Source organism: Callionymus lyra, chromosome 1 (genome assembly GCF_982586985.1).
Source record: "Callionymus lyra chromosome 1, fCalLyr1.hap1.1, whole genome shotgun sequence".
Classification (NCBI taxonomy): domain Eukaryota; kingdom Metazoa; phylum Chordata; class Actinopteri; order Syngnathiformes; family Callionymidae; genus Callionymus; species Callionymus lyra.
In genome coordinates this window covers 34701299-34724568 of record NC_141818.1, presented here as the reverse complement: position 1 = coordinate 34724568, position 23270 = coordinate 34701299, and the positions used below count along the sequence as shown (strand labels likewise).

The 23270-nt window shown below is 41.4% G+C and overlaps 3 protein-coding genes across 4 annotated transcripts; 1 reads left to right on the top strand and 2 right to left on the bottom strand.

The window, feature by feature from the left end:
- Nucleotides 1-2760: 2760 nt before the first annotated feature.
- On the bottom strand, nt 2761-8718 carry LOC148089197 (protein Wiz-like). Its single transcript, XM_087804229.1, has 9 exons — nt 8639-8718; nt 8280-8336; nt 7730-8137; nt 6949-7662; nt 6096-6413; nt 5202-5416; nt 4976-5144; nt 4764-4911; nt 2761-3372 (listed from the first exon to the last, which is right to left on the bottom strand). Exons 2-9 carry the CDS (start codon nt 8290-8292, stop codon nt 3234-3236), a joined length of 2124 nt encoding a protein of 707 aa, XP_087660355.1. The 5' UTR covers nt 8293-8336; nt 8639-8718; the 3' UTR covers nt 2761-3233.
- Nucleotides 8719-9452: 734 nt separating this feature from the next.
- On the top strand, nt 9453-12451 carry prdx2 (peroxiredoxin 2). Its single transcript, XM_087804240.1, has 6 exons — nt 9453-9548; nt 10189-10296; nt 10382-10535; nt 11117-11239; nt 11563-11693; nt 12120-12451. Exons 2-6 carry the CDS (start codon nt 10194-10196, stop codon nt 12200-12202), a joined length of 594 nt encoding a protein of 197 aa, XP_087660366.1. The 5' UTR covers nt 9453-9548; nt 10189-10193; the 3' UTR covers nt 12203-12451.
- Nucleotides 12452-13385: 934 nt separating this feature from the next.
- On the bottom strand, nt 13386-14815 carry junba (JunB proto-oncogene, AP-1 transcription factor subunit a). 2 transcript variants are annotated; one of them, XM_087804216.1, is made up of 2 exons: nt 14741-14815; nt 13386-14583 (listed from the first exon to the last, which is right to left on the bottom strand). In XM_087804216.1, the coding sequence occupies exon 2, from the start codon at nt 14543-14545 to the stop codon at nt 13664-13666; it is 882 nt and encodes a 293-aa protein (XP_087660342.1). In that variant the 5' UTR covers nt 14546-14583; nt 14741-14815; the 3' UTR covers nt 13386-13663. The 2 variants fall into 2 exon arrangements, with proteins under 2 accessions (XP_087660342.1, XP_087660334.1); XM_087804208.1 differs by having other exon boundaries at nt 13386-14798.
- Nucleotides 14816-23270: the final 8455 nt, after the last annotated feature.

The following is a 23270-nucleotide window of genomic DNA, read 5'->3' as shown; positions in this document are numbered from 1 at the left end:
TAATATTTATTTATGTCTTTTTTGCATTGCTGGGATTCCACAGCTGATGTGAGTGAAGTTGTGTTCACGCCAAACCTATTTTTTTCCACTCACACCCGATCAGCGACTTCCTGCAGAAGTTGCATCAAATAATAAAGTAGGTTCTGGGGTCTAAAATTAGTGGAAGGTTTGGAGGCTTCGAAGCTTCCTTATATGGTCGTATTTTGTCGCTCGCTTCGTCTTTTCAGTTTTAGTTCAGTTTCCTGAGAAGTGCTAGCAGCTGCATCAGTTGGACTGTTGTGTTGTTTGTGTACGAGCGCTACACAGATGTGCTCACCTCTGTCCACTGTCCAACTTTTTGCTGGGGTGCTGCCTGTGTGTGTGTGTGAGTGTGTGTATATGTGTGTTTTTATGTGTTCTTGTGACATGCTTCTGTGTCTGGTTGTTGTGTTGTTGTGTGTTGGGGTAGTGTGTGTGTTTATGTTTTTTTGTTTGGGTAGTGTGTTTTGTTTTTTGTGTGTTGGGGTGGTGTGTGTGTTTCTGTTTTTGTGTAGGGGGGACTACTTGCTCATGTGTTGGGGTAATGTTTTTTGTGTTGGGGTGATGTGTGTGTTTCTGTTTGTGTGTAGGGGTCGTGTTTTTGTGTTTGCATATGTGTTGGGGTAGTGTGTTTAATTTTTTCTGTTGGGGTGATGTTTGTGTTTTCTGTTTTTGTGTAGGGGTAGTGTATGTGTGTTTTGCTTATGTGTTGGGGTAGCGTGTTTGTTTTTTGTGTGTTGGAGTGATGTGTGTGTTTCTGTTTTTGTGTAGGGGTAGTGTATGTGTGTTTTGCTTATGTGTTGGGGTGGTGTGTTTTTTCTTTGTTTTGGGGTGTTGTGTGTTTCTGTTTTTTTGTAGGGGTAGTGTATGTGTGTTTCTGTTTTGTGTAGGGGTAGTGTATGTGTGTTTCTGTTTTGTGTAGGGGTAGTGTATGTGTGTTTCTGTTTTGCGTAGGGGTAGTGTATGTTTGTTTTGCTTATTTGATGGGGTGGTGTGTTTTGTTTTCTTTGTGTTGGTGTGGTGTGTGTTTCTGTTTTTTTGTAGGGGTAGTGTATGTTTGTTTTGCTTATGTGTTGGGGTTGTGTGTTTTGTTTTTTGTGTTGTAGTGGTGTGTGTGATTTGTTAAGGGGTGTGTTGTGTGTTTTTCTATTTATGTGTTTAGGTGCTGCAAGAGTGTGTGTTATGCTTCTGTGTTGCCGATCGTTTGTCATGGGGTTGTGTGTGTTTTGTAAATGTACCGTGTGCGACAAGATGTATTTTCATATTCGATCATCATATAATTCTATGAACACACTGCGTCAGTACAGTGCGGTGGAACCTTCACGACGCTCCAGCTCCGGCCCCGTCCATCATGGCTGCAGTCGTGGGTCAGCGTGAGGGCGAAGGTGGAATCATGGGGTTGATTCCCTCCAAGTGCTGCTCATTACCAGCGTACGAGTCTCGGGGGAGCCTCGCGGTGACGCCGGTACGAGCAGATAACGGACGATGTTCGGTGCAGAGAAGATGGAAATAGATTGTAAATAAATCCTGGTCTTCTGTCTCCTGCAGAGAGACTTACAAATAGAAGGTTAAAAATAAAGAAGAAACTGATAAAGATATTGATCACAATATTAACAAAAAAAAAAAAGGATATGTTTTTACCTGTTAGGTTTGGTAAAATAAAAACAAATTCACATCATTTATGGATTAACCAGGATCTATTTGTATCGCTCGCCGCTGAAGGACACGGAGGAGAGAAAAGAAATCCAATATACATATTTTATTTTCACCAAAGAGGTTGTGGATGACATGTACTCGGCAGGATATGCTGACTCGCCATTTTTTTGCAGCGAGCTTGTACTTAAAGGAAGGATGAGCAGGAGGACGGATCAAGTTCAGCTGAGCAATCTGGAGTCCATTTAATAGCAGTAGATCACGGAGGAAACGCTGAAGTGGACGAATGGACATTAGGGATAACAACCCGGAATCAGGACGTGACGAAAATACACTCCATTAGCTACGTTTCCTGCCATGAAAGAGAAAAGTTTTTCCCTTTTTTTTTCCTTGTACAAGAGAATGTACTTTTGCATCCGTGATCTGCCCACAATGAGGTGCAGTGTCAACTGTATCCTCTCGTCCTTAGTCACGGAATTCCATTATTCCTTTAGCTACGTGATAGCCGCTGAAATTTAAGTGCAACACGAAAATAATGAATTGCATGTTAATTGTATATAAAATGACAAAATCTGCCCACAATGAGGTGCAGTGCCGACTGTATCCTCTCGTCCTTAGTCACGGAATTCCATTGTTCCTTTAGCTACGTGATAGCCGCTGAAATTTAAGTGCAACACGAAAACAATGAATTGCATGTTAATTGTATATAAAATGACAAAATCTGCCCACAATGAGGTGCAGTGTCGACTGTATCCTCTCGTCCTTAGTCCCGGAATTCAATTGTTCCTTTAGCTACGTGATAGCCGCTGAAATTTAAGTGCAACACGAAAATAATGAATTGCATGTTAATTGTATATAAAATGACAAAATCTGCCCACAATGAGGTGCAGTGTCGACTGTATCCTCTCGTCCTTAGTCCCGGAATTCAATTGTTCCTTTAGCTACGTGATAGCCGCTGAAATTTAAGTGCAACACGAAAATAATGAATTGCATGTTAATTGTATATAAAACGACAAAATCAAATGATCTTATTTTAGACACATTTTATTGAAATATCGACCATAAAAGAAGTGATAAAAAAAATGTTTGATCGCCAAAACATCTTAATATATATATCGATACTTTCTCACGTCACTAAAACTCGCACATGCCCCCCCCCACCCCCCCCCCCCCAACACTTTTACACATGTACACGACACATACATGAGCACGATGGATTTAAAAAACAACTTACTAGCATGAAGTGATGAGTTCCGGTGCGACACTTTGAGTGACACGTTACTTTGGACGAGGCAGTTCACGATCCTTCATGGTCGAGTTAAAAAAGTTTCTTCCACAACAGTTACAATTAACACGTTTTAAATACACACGAAGCGTTAAAAAACCTTTTTTCTTTTTTAAAACAACAATTGAACAATTCACGGCAAAACCGAGACGTCGAAGCAGTTGAAACACAGTGACACGGTCGACGTGTTACGGGTTTTGAGAGAGAAATATTTCTATGAGCCTGAGTCTGAGTCTGAGAGTAACACTGCTGGTTTTGATGCCGACTCGTCGGGGTCCTAGACGGCCACTGGATTGAGCTGAGCTGTCGGGGGCGAAGCTTTTCCTTTGTACCCGAGCGTGAGGATGTGCTGCTGCAGGTGAGTGATCCACTGCTCCTGCACCGACAGCGGGCCCTCGAACACTTGCTCGCAGAACCTGGGGCGCAAATTATGAAATACAATTGTAACAACTATTCACTGATGCGACACCAAGTCAAGTTCATACTGTTAGTATTTTTTAGATTTACTCAGAACGGTCATTACAGTTTCTCATCTAAGGCTTGCGTAATAGCGCCACCGTGCGGGGACGAAGATCATGACACAGTGAAAACAGTCTCTTTCCTTCTGTCTGAATCAAGCTCTTTAGATTAGAGATAGTAAGAAAAAGTCAAGAAAAGCGTGGGCTTGAATTATTTGTTGCTACAGAAGTTAGCAATAACTAACGGCTAATTTTGCTAACAAAATAATAAACAAAAGACGCCCTGCATCCTGTACGAGATGTGTAAAAAGTTATTAGACTACTGTAGGAAATAACTTGTTGTTCAAACGGATACCTGATCTATAGGTTTAATATAGGGGTGCGTTTTTAAGGTGATTGGATTAAATTCTGCATGTTTTTGTTTCAAAGTTGTTGCTAAAATCAACATAAATACATCCCACAGTAGTGTCTAAAGAACACATTTTTCAAGACTGTGTAAATTATATTGAATATGACAGAGGATAAGAAAGTAGAAACTGAATTTAATTTTAATGGCAGAAATCTCTATTTTTATTTATAATAAATTAAAATATACATAATGTGGCGTTTACAATATTAAGTCTTAAGTTTTTTTTAAATCGCACTATAAATAATGAATCTAATATTATACTTAAAGAAATAACCTCTTGCATTAAAGATCTGTCTGTAAAACGTAATATTAATCTATTTCACACATCGTACTGTGATAGTATGGAAGTATATCGAGTTTGTTTTTAAAAGAAAGTTTAAATTGAAACGTTGAACCCCTTTTTATTGAATAATTGAATTAGTTTTTTTGCTTTTAAATAAATGAATTTTTTAAAACCAAATATTTTTTATGAATTCGTTTTTTTCCTCACATATAGAGTTGGATATTTTAATTCCAATAACTCAAAAATACATTTTCCACATCTAATATTTTTTTTAATTCGTAGCCTTTTTAATTCAATATTAAAACATTCATTGAAAATGCAAGATAAATGCTTGTATAAAAGAGCAAAGGGACAAAACGTATGTAAAAACAATCCTATATTACATTTTCACCATCAACCTCTGATGTTATCTCTGGTCAAGGTGGGATTTTTATTATGACAATTCAGGAACAACATAAGTACACGTGGACTGAATAAAGGAGGCAGCTTAAAAAATGTAGTGCACGAGACCCTCTGCAAAGACCCTCTTTATTCAGGCTGATTTGAGCGTCCGAGTATAATATCATCCCACCTTAAATCCACAGATTGATCACGAGATGTAATGTAGGATTTTTTAAACTCCAATTATTCAATAATAACCATTTTTAAATCTCTGACCTGCATTTGAGTGTGTACACCTTCCCCACCAGTTTGACCAGAGGGGTGAGTGGAGGTTTGGGCAACATGGCCGGGATGCCTCCGGTCCGTGTCGGCGGCTGAGAGCTTCTCTGGACCACAGGTGTGTTTTTTTTAGGAGGATGAGTCGCTGTGAATAACAAAAACATGATTTTCCTCCTCTCTCAACCCTGGCAACGGTGTTCATCCCTTACCCCTCTGTGAACGCGTGCCTTGCTCAAAGTGGATTTTTGTTGTCACAGTCAGACTGTGAGGTCTGGATGACCTGGCCGTGACACTAGCGCCCCCTCTTGGCAGCCTCATCTCCGCAGCTTCCAGTAGCGAGTCCGTCTCTGATGAGGATGCTGTCGCGTTTTTGTGCGACTGAAAAGAAAAGTGAGCGAAACACTTTTTTTTCCCCATAACCACTGAACTCTTTACCTTCTTGATGTACAAGTCTCCCATGCGATAGCGCCGCATCACCGCCGCCACCTTCGCCGGGTCCCGGCGCATGATGTCGCCGAGCAGCTCGATCGGAGAGTTCGCTCCCTCAGACTTCCACTCAGCGAGGCCCAGTTGACGGAGGTGAGCCCGGGCGTGACTCGCTAGAGCCTTTCGGTTCTCGAATTCGAACCCGCAGAGTTCACAGGTTTTACCTAAACCGGGTCAGTTTATCAATCACAACACAATTAAAGAATTGTTCAGAATATCAGAACACAAAAGTAGTCAGACAGCAGAGGGACAGAAAACATTTAAAGAATAGAAGAAGAAATTAGAACTTTTTCTAGAACATTTCAAGATCTTTACAGGGTTAATCAAGATATTACAGTTTATTCTCCCAAAGACTAGGATTAGCTTGAATTTGATCTAATTAAATTGTAATATGAGAATTAAAAAGACCTTATTAGATTCTACTGAGCAGTGATAATGCTTCATCTTATCAAGGAGTCTCGTCTTCAGGTTAGTGATTTAAAAGGAATTTTAGGCATGGATTAATATTCAATATAATAATAGTTGCAAGACTCGGGTTTAAGCAACGATTTAAGGAATACGTACTATTTGGCTAATTTAAAGTGCTTACTTGTATTTTATTCATTTTAGCAACGTAAGCCGATCTATTGAGTTATTTTGGTTTCCTTCTTTAAAGCTATTATCTTGGGTTAAAGTCTCATTTTAAGTCAAATATAAATGTGTTCTTACCCGTTTTAAGATTTTAAAAAAAGGCTGATTTCTTTTCGGTCATTGAAAATAAAGAAAGTTTAAACTAAGTATGAAACAATTTATATATAAATCAAAGCCACCATCTTGTAAAATGAACTTCTAAGAATCGCTCACCAGCAGGTGTCGCTCCACTCTTGGCAGGCGAAGAGTTCTCTTTAAAGGAGAAGTTGAGAGGCGAGGAGCAGGAGTTGGCGGATTGCTCTCCCGACTGCTGTCGCTCCAAAGTCTTGGGATGCGTAGACGGTTCCCACCCGGCTTTGCCGTCCTCGCTCTGAGCCATGACCTCTCTGAGCAGCTCCAGCGGTGACGTGTTGATGGACCAGGTGATGCCGAGCTGGCGCAGGTGGGAGCGGGCGTGACAGGACAGGGCTTTGCGGGTGTCGAACAGCTGACCGCAGTAATCGCATGGGACTGTTGGTATGGACTGAGTGTCTGCGGGGGTGCAAAGAGGAACAAAATAAATCATACCTCCCAACTATGGCTGTGTATTGTCATTAATGATGTGATAGTATTGTCGAGTACTTGACTCTGGTGTTGCAGAATTTACAGACCAAATGATTCTTGACGAAGTAACTGCGTTCATTTTTTTTGTAACCAAAGTATGTCCAAACATCAGCTTTAAAAGCGGCTGGAGTCGACTGTATCCTCTCGTCCTCAGATATAGTCATGAAGATTTCATTGAGGACTTAATGACTGCTGCCTTACAGCAACAGGAAGCTTAATTGCAAAACAAACATTGAATATTCTCATGTTAATTGTAAATAAAAATGAAATGATTTTATTTTCTACTTCATTGAAATGTGAAAAAAAAAAAAAAAAGATATTTTGTTTTTAATCTATCACTGATGGTTATTGATATGGTTTGTGAAGAAAATATCATAGTACTCAAGTGTATTCATACTTTCTTACACCCCTACTCCTACCCTTTATCTGGGCATGTTGTGTTTAAGCAAAAAAAACGCTTTACCTTCCGCGACAGACTTCTTAGGAGCAGAAGTGTCGGCTGGCATCTGAGGTGTGCAGCTGTTCACTACTTCTTTCGATGGACAAACTTCCAGGTCCACAGGTTCTTGTTTGGGTTTTCTCTGAAGGGGGTCAACTGCTAAGCGAAATCCTTTTTTTGCTTTGGGGGCTCGGGGTGGCGTCATGCCCTCGGTTGGCTTCGCCGGACTTGACGAAGGCACCGTTGAGTGACCGGGAGCCGGAGAGGGCGTGGAAGAGGACGGAGAGCTGGTTTGCGCGTTTTTCAAAATGCCGCTCTGGACCAGATCCTGGATGGTGCTGATGGCCGTGCCCTGTCCCATCAGGTAGAGCAGCCCCATCTGTCGGAGGTGGGAGCGGGAGTGGCTGGCCAGGCCTTTACGGTTCTCAAACTCCTCCCCGCACAAGATACATTTGCAGTCAGTCGCAGTTTTACACCGTTTGCTCGGAGGGGACATGATGGGGGACGTGGGCTCTGAAGATCGTTTCGGGGAAGATTTAGAAAGTTTCTCCGGAGAGGTGAACAGATTGAAATCCTCTTTCTCCATGAGGTCATAGAGAAACTTAACGGGACTTCCCTCGACGGAACTTTCTGGAATTCCAATTTGTCGTAAATGAGAAAGAGCATGACTGCATAGAATTTTGTGGGATTCGAACCAGCAGCCGCAGATCTGACAGAGATGGACCTCTTCATCCTTGTCTGGTAATGGAAAAACAGAAGTTTTTAGTTGAACCATTTGATGGAGAGCTGCTGACGTCAGACAAACCTAGAGTGATGGGAGCATCGGTCTCCAGCGGGGCCCAGAACGGCTTTATTCGTTTGCTTCCTTCCGAGAGACCAGATGGAGATGACGGGAGGTTCGTCCACACACTAGACCCCGCCTGAGTCAAATTAATCTTCGACTTGGAGGAGGGAGCTTTGCTGTGCATCTTTAAAGAGGTGGACTTTTGTGGGGAGGTTGTGGGTGGAGGGGAGCCGGGCTCCTTCGTGTTAGACAAGTCTCCGTCCCGTTCCTGCATCAGTTGATAGAGGAGCTCGATGGGAGCGCCGCTGCTGTCCGACACCGTCACGCCAAGCTGTCGAAGGTGAAGCCTAGCGTGGCTTGAGAGGCCGCGTCGTGTCTCGAAGTGTGTTCCGCAGACGTTACAGGTCACCGGGGTCGCGTTGGGACAATCTGTCAACGACGAGAGTCAAAAGATGAAGAAACATGGCAACATGGATACAGCAATAACAAGATACTTAATTCATGAGCAGTTATTATGACATTCTGTCCCCAAAGGCTCAACAATAAAAAAACAAAACGAATCAGTACTAACCTCCTGGGTCCATTTTAAGCAATAATAATGGCAAAATGTGATGACTTTCTAGGGATCCTGTAATAAATGAAGAACACGCAAATGTAAATCAATAAATACATCAGCATGGCGTTAACCGTCATAAACAGAACCAAACCTACATAACGAAATAATAATGCGTTTCTAAATAAACATAAACACAACATAAAACATTTACAGCGACAGAAGATGCTCCTTTTGTTGTGCTGACCAAACATGCTAACGTGCTAACGCGCCTTAAACGCAAATATTTGCTCCTTATTAATACCTTTCACACAAATTTATATCAGCTTTATTAAAGGTTATACGTAAAATCGCTAATCAAAAAACCTATATCTTACCAGTCCGTGTAATAAATTCAAAAATGTATAAAACAACAACGAAAAAAGCTATAAGCGGAAGTGACCTATGGGGAACCGGTAGCAGGTTTTCCTTTTTCAAAGTAAAAGATTAAACGTTCCTTTAACGTTATTACATATACTTTCAATTCTTCTAAAACGAGTACATACATTTCAGCCAAATACACAACGAAATGTTTTGGAACCAAAGAACAACAAGTCAATAATCATTGTGGAGTTCATCACATCCTATCTATGGATGGATGGATTGATAAATATATAAGAATACCAAACTTATTGGGTAAAAAACATTTTTTCAATATTTGAATGTTTTACTATATTAAGATTCAACCTTTCAATCTAAAAATCATCATCATTCGTTCGGGGGAACACACTGACCAGGACACCAGTCAGTCGCAAATATCCAATAATAATAAAAAAGAATCCAACCTTTCAAAATATAAAATATTTAACTTAATATGACCTTTTTAGTGTTAAATTCAATCTTTCAATATTCGGATGGCACTGGTATACTTTAATAGATGTGTAAATGTTACAGTTACGGCAGATACCATGAAAATAAATATATTTTCAAACATGTTTTGAAAACAAATATTTAAAATAAATATTATTTTAAGGATATACACGAAATGCGTTCGGTTTGCGTTCACTTTAAGCAGACGAAAAAAAAACTGATCAAAGAAGAAGACTCAAGAGGCTTGTTGTACCTTTTATTTACTTAAATAAAATGAAAGTGCAATGAGTAGAAACTACATTTCAGTTTTATTTTGAGGACGCCAGCGTCACATCCGGTAAGTCACCTCGCCCCGCCCTCTTCCTGCGCTCATCTCCCTCCTGGTCTTCACCTCCTTCCATTGCGGTCTAACTTCTCCTCCACTCGTCATCCAGGCAGGTGGGTGACTTTCTCATCGAATTCTGTCGCGGTAACGTTCGCTCGACCGTCGGGTCACACGGTGCCGCAGTCACCGGAACCGAAGCGGCGGCGGCGGGGACGCGTGTCGAGCTAACAGCGAGCGGGTCACAGTCCTGGGCCAGTGTCTGCCTCTTTCTTTGTTCGCCGGTGACAGCACTGGTTCACAGTTACCCAACTGACCCGTTTTTCAAACCTGTCTAAAAATGTTAGTTCGAGCTTATCCGTGCGAAAAACAACGTTTAATTGCACGTTAAAGAACATTTATATTGTGTACCTTGTGCTGATGAATCTACGTTTGGACACAACAACAAAAAAAAAGTCGTCGCATTCCTTTTTAGAGGAAGTTTTCTTGTGAGCTTCGTGGTCAATGGTGGTTATATAATCCTCTACAGACGAGGCTCGACATGACTTGCATGTGACTCGGAGCCTCCAGTCCTGTAGGGCAGAAAAACCTTGTTGGATCTTTACTGGTTTCATCCAACAAGTGTTTGACTTTCTGCCTGTTTTTCTGGCTCGTCTATGACAGTTGCTCTATCGTAGCCAAGACGGGTCCCAACCCACCGTCTTATCTCAAGCGGGTTTTTTTTTCTGAAAAAGTTGACCTTTTTATCTTCCTCAGCAAACATGTCCGCTGGAAACGCCAAGATCGGCCATCCTGCCCCGGACTTCAGCTCCACCGCTGTGGTCGACGGACAGTTCAAGGACATCAAGTTGTCAGACTACAAAGGTAAAATCCCTTATTTTTATAAACCTTTTTTTTTCTTTAAGGTGTTCAATAATGGATGATGTCGTTTTTTTTGTCTCCTTGAAAGGAAAGTACGTGATCTTCTTCTTCTACCCGCTGGACTTCACGTTCGTCTGTCCCACCGAGATCATCGCCTTCAGCGACCGAGTGGAGGAATTCCGAAGCATCGGATGCGAGGTGATCGGCTGCTCCGTGGACTCGCACTTCAGCCACTTGGCATGGTGAGGATTTCACTTGTCGGCAATAAATGTGACTTTTTTTTTTTTGTTTATCAACCATTCTCAGTAAAGTACAGTATATAACAATAATCATATTATTAATCGTAGTAAAAATACTTATTTCTTATCATAGCTAGTTTATGGTTTACTTCAATAGTCAAAAGTTTATTTTTTTTGGTAAAAATGGCAAATATTCATGTTTTATTTTTTTTAGTATCAATTAAACTTCTGCCCACTAGATGGCAGCAGTCATTATTATCCTCTGCAGATAAACGATTAAATCCCATTTGGATCAAGGCAACAACTGAGGACGAGAGGATACAGTGGACTCCAGCAGCTTTTAAAGCTAGTTTTTGGACGTGTGTTGTTATGACTTTGGTGTTGCAGAATTTACAAACCACATGACCCTTGCCAGAGTCAAGTACCTGGACATTATCTACCCTAACCTGATTTAACCTGTAAATTCCCCGGTTAAAAAAAAAAATCATGCCGCAAATTATGTTCAATAAAAGTAGATTCTTAAAGAGATAAATGACGCATTCAAACGAGGGTTCCACGTGAATGAAGTACTTCTTCTTCTGCAGGACTAACTTGCCCAGGAAGCAGGGAGGTCTCGGTAAGATGAAGATCCCGCTTTTGGCTGATCTGACCAAGAGCATCTCCAGAGACTACGGCGTGCTAAAGGAGGATGACGGCGTCGCGTACAGGTATCTTATGCTTTTTTTACTTTAAGGGGCGTCAACGCAGAGCGGCTTGTGACGGATATTATACAATCCCAGCTCTGGCCGTGTTTGTCGTTGAGCTCTTGAGCAAACTTGACCTCTAGTTTCCCCCGAGCGGTTGCGTGCAACTACAGCAAGTTGTCTAAAAGTGGCCTTCAAGTAAATATAATTGTGTTTATTTATGCACATTTTAAGCCCTTAAACATATTTAACGTGAAACATCCGTTTTTTTAAAAGGTATTCATTAGTTATATTTGGTCTTAAAAATGTGTGAAAGTAATTTGTTTTTTATTGACTCTTGCCTTCAGAGGCCTGTTCGTGATCGACGACAAAGGCATCCTGAGGCAGATCACCATCAACGACCTTCCCGTGGGCCGCTCCGTGGACGAGACCCTGCGTCTGGTCCAGGCTTTCCAGTTCACCGACAAAAATGGAGAAGGTGTGTAGTTAAAAAAAAAAAAAAAATGTGGGTCAAGGATTAGCTGTGGACCCGTTTCCACATCGGATAAGTAAACGCAAGGGACTTAAAGGTTTGTTTAACATTCGGGTGTCGGTTGCTTTGCTAACATTGATTCCTACATGTTGACCATGAGAACCAGAAACAACCTAAAATAATGCAACAACAAGGTCAACAGTCTGAATGTTAATTGAACATGAATGGGGCTTTTGAAAGATTACAAATGTAGCTACTGTTTTTATTTATTTTTATCACCATTAAGCTATCCCTAAAGAGTAATATCTATTTATTTTTCACTCGAGTAAATTTGCCGTCGAGTCTTAATTTGTTGAGTCTTTAACTCGAGGTCATTCACCTGTGAGAAGTTCACTGACATCGGCCAATCATTTGCTTGCACCCTTCTTTCAGTTTGCCCTGCAGGCTGGAGACCAGGCAGCGACACCATCGTCCCAGACGTGGACAAGAGCAAAGACTACTTCTCCAAGCAGTAGACGACGACGACGACGACAGTAGCACTGACCTCGCGGGATATGTCCCCCGCGAAGCCGCCGCAGTCCACAACAAAATCAGTTTCAGTTGAGAAGTGAAAAAAAAAAGGTTTTGTTGTCTTATATTTGTACTCCCAGAATTCAACTTTTAGTCTCAAGCACTGAAGAAACTGTACTGTTACTTGTTTTTGGAAAACAATTTGTCACCATCTTTCTTCCTAACATCCGTTAATAAAGCCTTAGTAAACCGCCTTTCGCTGTCACTTGATTCCACTAGGGGGCGCCACGGAACTGAGGATGAATCTAATGCGCTGCTGATTTGAAAGTTAACACCAGAGTTGCTGGTTTTTTCCCTTTTTCTTTTTTGGTGTGTAAAAATGTTTACTGGCCACTACCAAAAGCTAAACCCTGATAAAACGAAGCATATTAATGTAATGATTTAAATTTTTGGAAAGGAAGGTTTAATGCAGTAAGTAATTTTTATTTATATAGCGCGTTTCCAGACCAGGGTCACAAAGCGCTTAAACATTCAAAACAAAATTCAATAAATTATATACTTTTAAAGATCAAGATAAAACATTCTTTGATAAAGTATACTTCTGTCGTCTCTGTACATCAACATTACACTCGAAGTTTTGTAAACAAACTTCGGAATTTCCTGCTTTCGTTTTCCTATTAGCTCATCAATTCTCTAGAAGTTGATTCTTGAGAAAATTTAGGGGAAAACTCCCCGACTCGGAACAAACCACCGACCGAAGGCGTTTAGATTTATGATCACATGCTTTTACGCGTAAGTAGGAGGGAGTTCCTATAAACCTCTATCGCAACATCTATGGTGGCTCTTGACCATATTAGGAGTGGCACCTACGTCACACACCGAAACTGTTTCAAGACTGGCGTTGTTGAAATGAAAGATGAGGAAACGGAGCTACTTCATTAGACTTCTTAAATAAAGTGAGTCGATTTTAGTTAAGTTGTTGCCATCGATTTGAATTTGAAAAAGTAATTGTTATTTATATAGTGCTTTTCCAGACCAGGGTCACAAAGCGCTTAAACAATCAAAACAATACTCAATCAAGTATATACTTTAAAGGTCAAGATAAAACTGATGACACAACAGGAGTTCCAGAAAAGTCAAGGAAAATCATGAAAAGAACATAATGTCAATAATAAAACGACACAAGTCTTCATTACTTAATTCTGTTTTACTTAAATATGTATAATGAACACGTAAAAAGGAGTCAGGCTCAACCTGGCGATAAACACAAATAAGTTACAATTCAAAAACAAATGTAAACAGGACGTAAAAGACACTTTTATAAAACAAAAATGTCCCAAGTGTTAGGTTTGGTTAGTCTTTTTTTTTTTTAGGGTCTGTAGTCCAGACTCGAGGACGTCGTTGTTGTGTGTGTTCAGTGCAGTGTGTCCAGATGTGTCCAGATGTGTCCAGATGTGTCCAGGGCTTCAGTAGGACTTGACTTTGGGCGCGAGCATGAGCTGACAGCCGCTGCTCACGTGCGTCATGACCTTCTGCTTCAGCTGCGCCACCTGCTCCCGGAGCCCCGACAGCGTGTTCGAGAGGCCCGTGTTGTCCGTCTTCAGCATCTTCACCTTGTCCTCCAGGCGCGCGATGCGCTCCAGCTTGCGTCGCCGGCACTTGGACGCGGCGAGCCGGTTCCTCAGCCGCTTGCGCTCCGCCTTCATGCGCTCCTGGTTCTCCAGGTCCACGGGGGACATGGGCGGGGAGCAGCTGTTGTCGCTGCTCAGCAGGTCCGGAACCGTCTGCGGCTCCTCTTTTAAGCCCACGAACCGCTGCGGGTGGATCCCCGGGTGCGACTGCTGGAACTGGTGCGAGCCGTGCGCGTGCGCGTGGTGGTGGTACTGGTGGTGCGGCAGGTAGCTGATGGTGGCGGACGGGTAGCTGACCGCGGACGACATGCCGGGGCCCCCGGGGCAGCTGCTCAGGGTCGTGTACTCGATCGGATCCGGTTGCATGGACGCGCCGAACACGGACGCGGAACACGCGCCGGCGCCGATGGACACGTTCGGAGGCGCCATGTGGTTCATCTTGTGCAGATCGTCCAGAGCTTTGACGAAACCTTCCGCGAAGCCTTCCTGCTCCTCCGTGATCCCGCGCGCGTACAGGTACTGGGGCCCCGGGGTGGGGGTCGTGGTGATGACCCCGTTGCTGTTCTGGATGATCAGGCGCTCCAGCTCCGGGCTGGCGAGCTTCAGGCTTGAGGAGCCCGCGTCGGCCGGACCCGCCGGGAAGTAGTCCCCGGAGTCGCACGAGCGCTGCTGCAGCGCCTTGAAGTTGGAGTAGGACTCGGGGAAGTTCAAGTTCATGTTCTGCTTGAGCAGCTTGTAGTCCGTCAGAGCCGCTCCTGGAGGGTGGCCATAAGCAGAGAGAAACGAGTCGTCATAAAAAGGCTGTTCCATCATTGTGGACATCATTCAGAATGTGATCCAGTACAAAAGTCCCGCAACAGAACAGAGCAAAACTTCCAAAATTAGTCGAACTTTTACTGTACCGGGCTGTACCTTTTATTGAGAATCAAAGCGGAGTCCAGTGACTAAATGTTGTTCAATCCACGGCAGGTGAAGTCTGTCTGTGAGCAGAACCTCTGCGCTCCAGCATTTTATACCGACAGGATGCGCACGAGCGGAGCGCGTCGAATCCCGTGCGTTGATTGGCTGCCCTACTCTCCCCCCGCCCCCGCCCCCCCCCTCTTCCTGACGTCACAGCCAGGAAGAGGGTGAACAAGACCAGACCTATATAGGCGAGCCCAGGTAACACAGGTGTAACACACACACACACGGAAGCGACTCCAAAAACTCGCGCCAACGGTAGTTCAGCACGCGGCCCCCGCTCGTGGTCTCGCGCCTTTTCCCGGGATTCAGGTCAAACACCTGCGCGAGTCCAGCGTCCAGGTGGAAAAGTCCGCGCGCAGACATCCGGGACCTGTCGCACCAGCCGGAGTTTAGTTCCCCGTATGTCCATATTTGGAGGTGATGACGCACCAGGTGGACGAGTGCGGGAAGACACGCCCACTTTATTTTTTTTTGGCAAAACTTCAACTCCTCGAGTTGATAAAAGATACTCATCGATAACAGTGACTACTTTTAGTGGGAGTTACGTTTTAAAAACCGATTTAAAGACAAACCAGAATATTTTTGTTTAACTGCCAGTGACCTTTCCAAACATACATAGAGCAATAATATCTTTTATTGCAACACAATATTTCCTTTTGTGGTGGCAGTACAGAATACAATAGTTAAATAATATAAATTCGATTAAAAGAGATGAATAAAAATGAATATACAATAAATTAATTTATATAATAAGGACATTAGCATAAAAACACACACACATATATTGAATAATTAATCGAAATAAATAAAATAGAAAATACATAAGATTTAATTCAATATCAGAAAGTCCACAAATCCTATCATTGGAGTCAGAAATAGTGCAAATAAATCCTTAGGACTTGATATTCATAAGCTCCTCACACACACAAGAAACAGTTGTAACGCACAAAATATGCAATAGAAAACCAATCACCAAGGCAGCCATTTTACGACAGTTAAAGCAACAATACATATGATTCTAACAAGAAGAACATTTTTCTTGACATGCATGTCTCCCCAGAACTAACAATAATAATAATATTTCGTGTTGACGCAATAGCAAAGGGAACAAGTACACAACGGGAGAGAAGAAAAACTAAATGTTCAGAACTGTTAAATAGGATATATATTTAATATGAATATTATATTATGTATATAAAATCATTTAAGTAGCGGGAAAAGGATATTCCTTACTTAATTGCTCACCCAAAAATTGTACTAAAATGAATATATTGGTTAAAGCAACAATAATTAACATTTTGACATGCAGTCATTTTTTTCTGACGGGTGCGGTCGCCAGAAACCACATTTGTAACCTTACCTATAGTCACTCGAAAATCAAGCTAAAGAAGTAAACAGACAAAGAGTTATTGTGTTGTTTACGATTTTGTTTTCCATAGCAACAGCCTTGCTACGAGGAATAAAACAAACATCCCTTAAAACTGAACACCTGTTTTAAGAGAGCCACGTCTTCGCCGTATGATAATCGATCTGAATCACTCCCCACAGGGCCAGTCACCCACGCACATTTCTTTTGATTCAGCTTTTCATTTCTCCTGTTTATGCATTTCCTCGGGTCACGAGCGTATGCTCGTCGGTCTTCCTGGTCCGGACAGGTATTTCGACTTTCTTACCGCAGCGAAAGTACACGCTTGACTGGCTCGTCTGTGAATTCAAGCTGAAGTCCACCATTATAAATTCACGCCAACAGCAGTAGAAACACCCGAACAACACTCAATGTTTCGTGACACAATCCATCACCGTCTTCCCTGTACGCTCGATCCACGACCGCGGACACACTGGACAGGTGGCGTTGACCCAGGAGCCGTCACTGTCCAACACACGCCCTCGGAACTCACCCTGATTATGCCAACATTTAACCAAACGCTGCATTTCCTGAACAGAAACCTTCAACTCTTCATGCCTTCATAGAAGAATTTTTTGCATTTTTTCAACGCTAGTACACAACAAAACAAGGTTTCTCTCAACAATCATCTCTGCAATCATTGAACAAAGACACTGCAGGAATTCACCACGCAACTCTTAATTCTCATTTCAAGCAGCATGAGGCGGATAGAACTTCCTTTTAAACTGAAATAGATTTTTGTCTACAGCTTGTTTTTTTCATAACGGCATCAATTATCTTCTATTTTCATCGCTAGGATTTTTGTTCTGCCGGCTCATCATGTTCTGCATCTTTGCACAATTCTCAATTCTCCAGACTTCAAACACCTCATACATGCAATTCCGTCACTGAGTTTGAGTGCTGGTGTGATTCAGGTTGACAGAAGGAAGAAAATGAAATCACAATAGAAAGGAAGGGGCAGTCATGTGAGCGGAGACAAGACATTAGCCTACTGTTGGATATAAGACGAGAAATATAACAATGCATTTCTGATACGCCAAAAATCACAGGTTTTTAAACCTTTATCTTCAGGATTAGCTACTAATCGTTTTGGTTTCTGGATACGTGACCACGAACCCAACTACGTTCAGAACTAGCAACAAAACGGAGAACCTTTTAAAACAGTATAGTAAAGCCAGGGACTCTTAACTCTGCACATGAAAATGTATTTAATAAATCAGATATGCGTTTTATCTCTAGCTCTGACGATTTTTCCCGATCACCATCTGGATCCACAAATCATTTGAGGTTTCATGGCACCAAATCAGCTCTTATTGCGTGCAAACCAGACCGTCACTGCCACCTGCTAACCCATTCAGTTAAATTACGTTTGAAATGCTAAAAATACGTATTGAATTATTTAAATCAAATAAACAAACAGCTAAAATATTAGGTAAAAAAAATACACAATAGGAAAAATCTTTAGGAAAAAATTCACTTGGAAATAGTCTAATAATGATTACATTTTAATTAAATAAAGTAAAACAAAAACAGGGCAGTTTAGCTGTTTATTTTGGAAACACTTGGTGCATTCAATTTAGTAAATTCCACAATCGTTTTTTGTTTCCATTTCTAGAAAAAAACATTTGCACAAAGAATGAAATGACGGTCCATTATTCAAAATGGTCTTCTTAAAACAAATATTGAATGATACATGGAAAGATAAGCCCAAGAACAATGGTATAACGTACACAATTGTTACTTATTTATAAAACAAGTAAGAGAAAAAATACTATAAGGAAAACCTTTTGTTTTTAAATTTCTCCTCCATTTTGAATGTAAATGAAAACACTGTTCACCTTCCTCCATCTCTCTCCCCTCCCTCTACGACTTGCACGGTTTATTCCAGGACTAAACGTGGCACAGCCTCATTAAATGAACCCGAAGTAAAGTCTTATCCGAGGCCAGGCCAAGGTCTTGGTTGGAAGCTCGATGACCTGGAAGCGGCCTGTAGGTGTGGTGAGTCAGGTAGGGGTGGTCGTCGGGGCGTTTTTTTTTTTTTTTTAAAGCTGGCTGTCCCCTGGAGGGGAATACAGCTCACTCCCTCACACATAAAGCCAGCAGAGCGTTAGGCTGTTCTTTAAGTGTGCGTGGGTCACTTAGATTAACACTAACAAGCAGTCACTATTCCCCCCTCCCGCCCCCTAACTCTCAACCCCATTTCCTAAAAAAATCCCCTTATTCCATGTCCTCCCTCTCATTGTTATTTGGCTGCCTGTGGGAAAACTGAGCCTCTTTATGCATGTAATCGTTTTAATGAAGGCATGTTTAATCAGCATATTCTTGCTCGCTCGCTCCAAGACAGTGCCAAGGCGCCTCCTAGCAACGAGAGACCTTTAGCACAAGACAGGATGATTGCTGCGGCCAAATGAGTGTGGCAGGAAAAGACGGTCGGACCTCGCCGTCCCCCCGGGCCGACGCCACGCATATGGAGCTGTCCTTACCACTTCAACTCCGTTTTCGACAGATGCCGAGACTCCTGGGTCTGATAACAACAGGGGGGGGGGGGGAATAAATAAAAAAAGGCAAATATCAAAGAGTGCTAATCTGATTAAACATGCATATTTTGTTTTATAAATAGTGCAGCTTAGCGTTGCTCTTGGGTGGAGATCCAAATGCTGGAGCCAAATAAACAGAATGGTAAAAATAAAAAGGGGGTAATCTGGTCTGACTCTTACTGTGGAATAAAGGTTGGCATTTTCTCCTGCTACGTTATCCGGTGAGACTCGCTCAGAGTAACCGATGTCAAACACTTTCATTTAGAGGTTTTGCGGCTTCTGCTGATTAGCATTTTAATCACTTTATTTGATGTTTATTTGTAATTTGCGAACCTGGACAATAGGGCTAATTATTCTCACCGTATAGCTCTTAAGAATCAAGGGGTACAATTTACTTGTAATACTTTATATACAGTAACTGTTTCTGTCTCTGATTTTTCTTTTTCACTTCAAATGAGAAAGAAAACATTTCAAACAATGACTTAATTAATATCCACAACAACAAAGTTTCAATTTTTTTTCATTTGACTGCTTATTACTCTAAATACATTTTTAATGAAGTGCCAATCTTAATCCGATTATTAGATTTAGGTGGTTTTCCAGTTTACCATCTGAATCCAAGGCGAAGTTGAAGAATTTGACGTACCAAAAAGCGAAAGAAAGACCATTCTGATCAATGCTCTTTCAGTTGCAAAAAATGTATTGGTGTGGGTGTCATCTTGGTTGCTTCTGTCTTTAGTCTTGGTCTTGAGCTAGTTATTGTTTATATTATGTGTATTTTTGTTGTCTCAGTCTTGATCTGCCTTGATCTTGTCCTGGTCTCGATACTCTCAGATCTCAGTAGTGTTTTAGTCTTGACACTCTCTGATCTCAGTCGTGTCTTGGTCTCAATACCCAGGATCTTGATAGAGTCTTGGTCTAGACAGTGGTGTTTTGGTCTAAAAACTAAGATCTCAGTAGATTCCTGGTCTTAATACCCCGGATCTTCTTAGAATCTTGTGTCTTGGTCTAATAACGATAGTGTCTTGGTCTAAAAACTATAGTGTCTTGGTCTAAAAACTATAGTGTCTTGGTCTAAAAACTATAGTGTCTTGGTCTAACAACTATAGTGTTTTGATTTAAAAAGTATAGTGTCTTGGTCTCAAAACTATAGTGTCTTTGTCTTAAAACTTTGGTGTCTTGGTCTCAAAACTTTAGTGTCTTGGACTCAAAACTATAGTGTTTTGGTCTAAAAACAATAGTGTCTTGGTCTAAAAATGTTAGTGTCTTGGTCTCAAAACTATAGTGTATTGGTCTTAAAACAAAGATCCAAGTAGTGTCTTTGTCTAAAATCTATAATGTCTTGGTCTAAAAACTACAGTGTCTTGGTCAAAAAACTATAGTGTCTTGGTCAAAAAACTAAGATCCAAGTAGTGTCTTGGTCTAAAAACTATAGTGTCTTGGTCTAAAAACTATAGTGTCTTGGTCTAAAAACTAAGATCCAAGTAGGGTCTTGGTCTAAAAACTATAGTGTCTTGGTCTAAAAACTAAGATCCAAGTAGGGCCTTGGTCTAAAAACTAGTGTCTTGGTCATTCTGATCAATGCTCTTTCAGTTGCAAAAAATGTATTGGTGTGGGTGTCATCTTGATTGCGGCTGTCTTTAGTCTTGGTCTTGAGCTAGTTATTGTTTATATTATGTGTATTTTTGTTGTCTCAGTCTTGATCTGCCTTGATCTTGTCCTGGTCTCGATACTCTCATATCTCAGTAGTGTTTTAGTCTTGACACTCTCTGATCTCAGTCGTGTCTTGGTCTCAATACCCAGGATCTTTATAGAGTCTTGGTCTGACAGTGGTGTTTTGGTCTAAAAACTAAGATCTCAGTAGATTCCTGGTCTTAATACCCCGGATCTTCTTAGAATCTTGTGTCTTGGTCTAAAAACTATAGTGTCTTGGTCTAACAACTATAGTGTTTTGATTTAAAAACGATAGTGTCTTGGTCTCAAAACTATAGTGTCTTTGTCTCAAAACTTTGGTGTCTTGGTCTCAAAACTTTAGTGTCTTGGACTCAAAACTATAGTGTCTTGGTCTAAAAACTATAGTGTTTTGGTCCAAAAACTATAATGTCTTGGTCTCAAAACTATAGTGTCTTTGTCTCAAAACTTTGGTGTCTTGGTCTCAAAACTTTAATGTCTTGGACTCAAAACTATAGTGTCTTGGTCTAAAAACTATAGTGTTTTGGTCTAAAAACTATAATGTCTTGGTCTCAAAACTATAGTGTTTTGGTCTAAAAACAATAGTGTCTTGGTCTAAAAATGTTAGTGTCTTGGTCTCAAAACTATAGTGTATTGGTCTTAAAACTAAGATCCAAGTAGTGTCTGTGTCTAAAATCTATAATGTCTTGGTCTAAAAACTACAGTGTCTTGTTCAAAAAACTATAGTGTCTTGGTCAAAAAACTATAGTGTCTTGGTCAAAAAACTAAGATCCAAGTAGTGTCTTGGTCTAAAAACTATAGTGTCTTGGTCTAAAAACTATAGTGTCTTGGTCTAAAAACCAAGATCCAAGTAGGGTCTTGGTCTAAAAAGTAAGATCCAAGTAGTGTCTTGGTCTAAAAACTATAGTGTCTTGGTCTAAAAACTATAGTGTCTCGGAATAAAAACTAAGATCCAAGTAATGTCTTGGTCTAAAAACTATAGTGTCTTGGAATAAAAACTAAGATCCAAGTAGTGTCTTGGTCTAAAAACTATAGTGTCTTTGTGACTTTCTGGCCATAAACCTTATGAACTACAACTTACGTACTTTTAAAAGTAAGAATTTCAAGTGACTGACAAACCTGAGGGTGAATAAGAGAAAATAATATTCGGGAAAGGAGCCAAACAGGACGTGTCAAGTGTTGAATAAACTTGTGGTGACTAAACTGTTACTCACTTTATTGTGACATCATCCTGCCTAGCGTGACGTCCGTACGTCTGGGTTCAATCTTTGGTTGGAGAGTTTGATGACCTCAGGATCGGATTTTTATTTTGATCGTTAATTGCTTTCTTTGTCACCGCAAGTGCGATTGTGAAAATTGGAGAAGTGAATGTGCTGGAAAGGGTGTGGTCGGGTTGGTCCACACGTTTTCATTTCCTCTATACTTTGCGGCAGTGTGCCAACTGTGGTGTGTGTGTGTGTGTATGTGTGTGAGTCCGTGGACACAACCTCTATAAAGGACAGGTCATGACCAAATGATTGACCAATACTGGAGGCTGTTTAAACGGATCATAAGGAAGTGGTTTGCGCTAACCTACCCATGGTAGTCTATGTTTCTTAAGATCCAGTTTCAGTGTTTGGCTAGTTCTGAGCGGGGCTAGGGGGATTATAAAACCTTCCTAAATCTGAAAATACAATTCAAAAGTTTTTTTAAGCTCCTTACACACTACTGTAAGCGATGCCTCTGAAAACGCGCTTAATGGCAGTGCCCTTTACGAAAAGTCTAAACATGTTTATTTAATTCAAGCATAAATCAAAAGCCTTCATATAATACCAAACTGTTTATCTTAAAATGTTGGTTCAACACCCCTCGAACCAGTTTGGGAGCCAAGGTCTTAAGCTATTAACACACAAATTAAACTGATTTATTTGCATTTCTTTGGTAATGACCTTACCAGAAACGAGGTTTATGTTTCATTAGTAAATAAAATAGAATAGTTGCATTAAGGGAATGCTAAACTTGCTAGCTTAGCTAGCGGCTAATATTGCCAGCACCAGTCAGTCGGAGAGAGGAATTAAGGCAAAAAATGTAGACAACTTCTTAATTTCACACAGAGATAAAAGTCTTATTTAAAAGTCCCAACAAACAGAGTCCGACTGCCGTGTCGCAACGTGTGCCGGTTTCCAAGCCGAGACCTCATCGTGATTGATTGATTTACTGCGTCCTGATGGAAGAGTTCTCTGCACCGTCTTGTGTAAATATCTCATTCTTTCCACATTCCTACGTCAGGTTACCTGCTCTGACCTGCTCCACATCGTCGCCAGCGCTACATTAATCACAGCAGAATCGTAGCTGCCAAACCGATCAATTTGTTTACCCCAAACATCGAGGTAGACAGACTGCGGCGAAAACTTTTTTCGGGTCATAGAAACACCGACAACAATGGAGGGAGTAAACGGGGTCAAAGGCAATAAGTCAAGGTAAAGCCCCTCAAAATACCCTATGGTGGTTTTCTAGCATCAAAACAGTCACATGGACCAGACACATCTTGTCAACATAGTCAGATAACTTTCCACTCTCTCAGCTGTTCTACATTCGTGTTTATGAGAAGTGCCGTGTGATTCCTGTCGAGCTCTATGGTGACAAGTGGAGGCGAAACTGTGTAGGTGCCCCCGAGTTCTCACTGCTAACCGCAGAGAGTCAGCACTTTTTGCTACACGCATTTACAGGAATGAAAGAAAATAAAGTAATCCAGATTCTGTGATACGGCGTTTCCTCTCAGATGTTAAATGTACGACTGCCGTATAAGTGGCAGGAAGGTGCCGGAGAAACCGTGTCAGGGGGCGACACGTGAACCTGACCACAA

What these genes read in the sequence shown, in the direction of transcription:
- junba (XM_087804208.1), bottom strand. Translation starts at nt 14,653, where the DNA reads ATGATGTCCACAATGATGGAACAGCCTTTTTATGACGACTCGTTTCTC.
- prdx2 (XM_087804240.1), top strand. Translation starts at nt 10,194, where the DNA reads ATGTCCGCTGGAAACGCCAAGATCGGCCATCCTGCCCCGGACTTCAGC. An exon ending in CACTTCAGCCACTTGGCATG is followed by an intron (nt 10,536 to 11,116) that starts GTGAGGATTTCA and finishes CTTCTTCTGCAG; the next exon opens with GACTAACTTGCCCAGGAAGC. An exon ending in CACCGACAAAAATGGAGAAG is followed by an intron (nt 11,694 to 12,119) that starts GTGTGTAGTTAA and finishes CCCTTCTTTCAG; the next exon opens with TTTGCCCTGCAGGCTGGAGA.
- LOC148089197 (XM_087804229.1), bottom strand. An exon ending in CGATGCTCCCATCACTCTAG is followed by an intron (nt 7,663 to 7,729) that starts GTTTGTCTGACG and finishes TTCCATTACCAG; the next exon opens with ACAAGGATGAAGAGGTCCAT. An exon ending in GTGTACACACTCAAATGCAG is followed by an intron (nt 3,373 to 4,763) that starts GTCAGAGATTTA and finishes TTTGCGCCCCAG; the next exon opens with GTTCTGCGAGCAAGTGTTCG.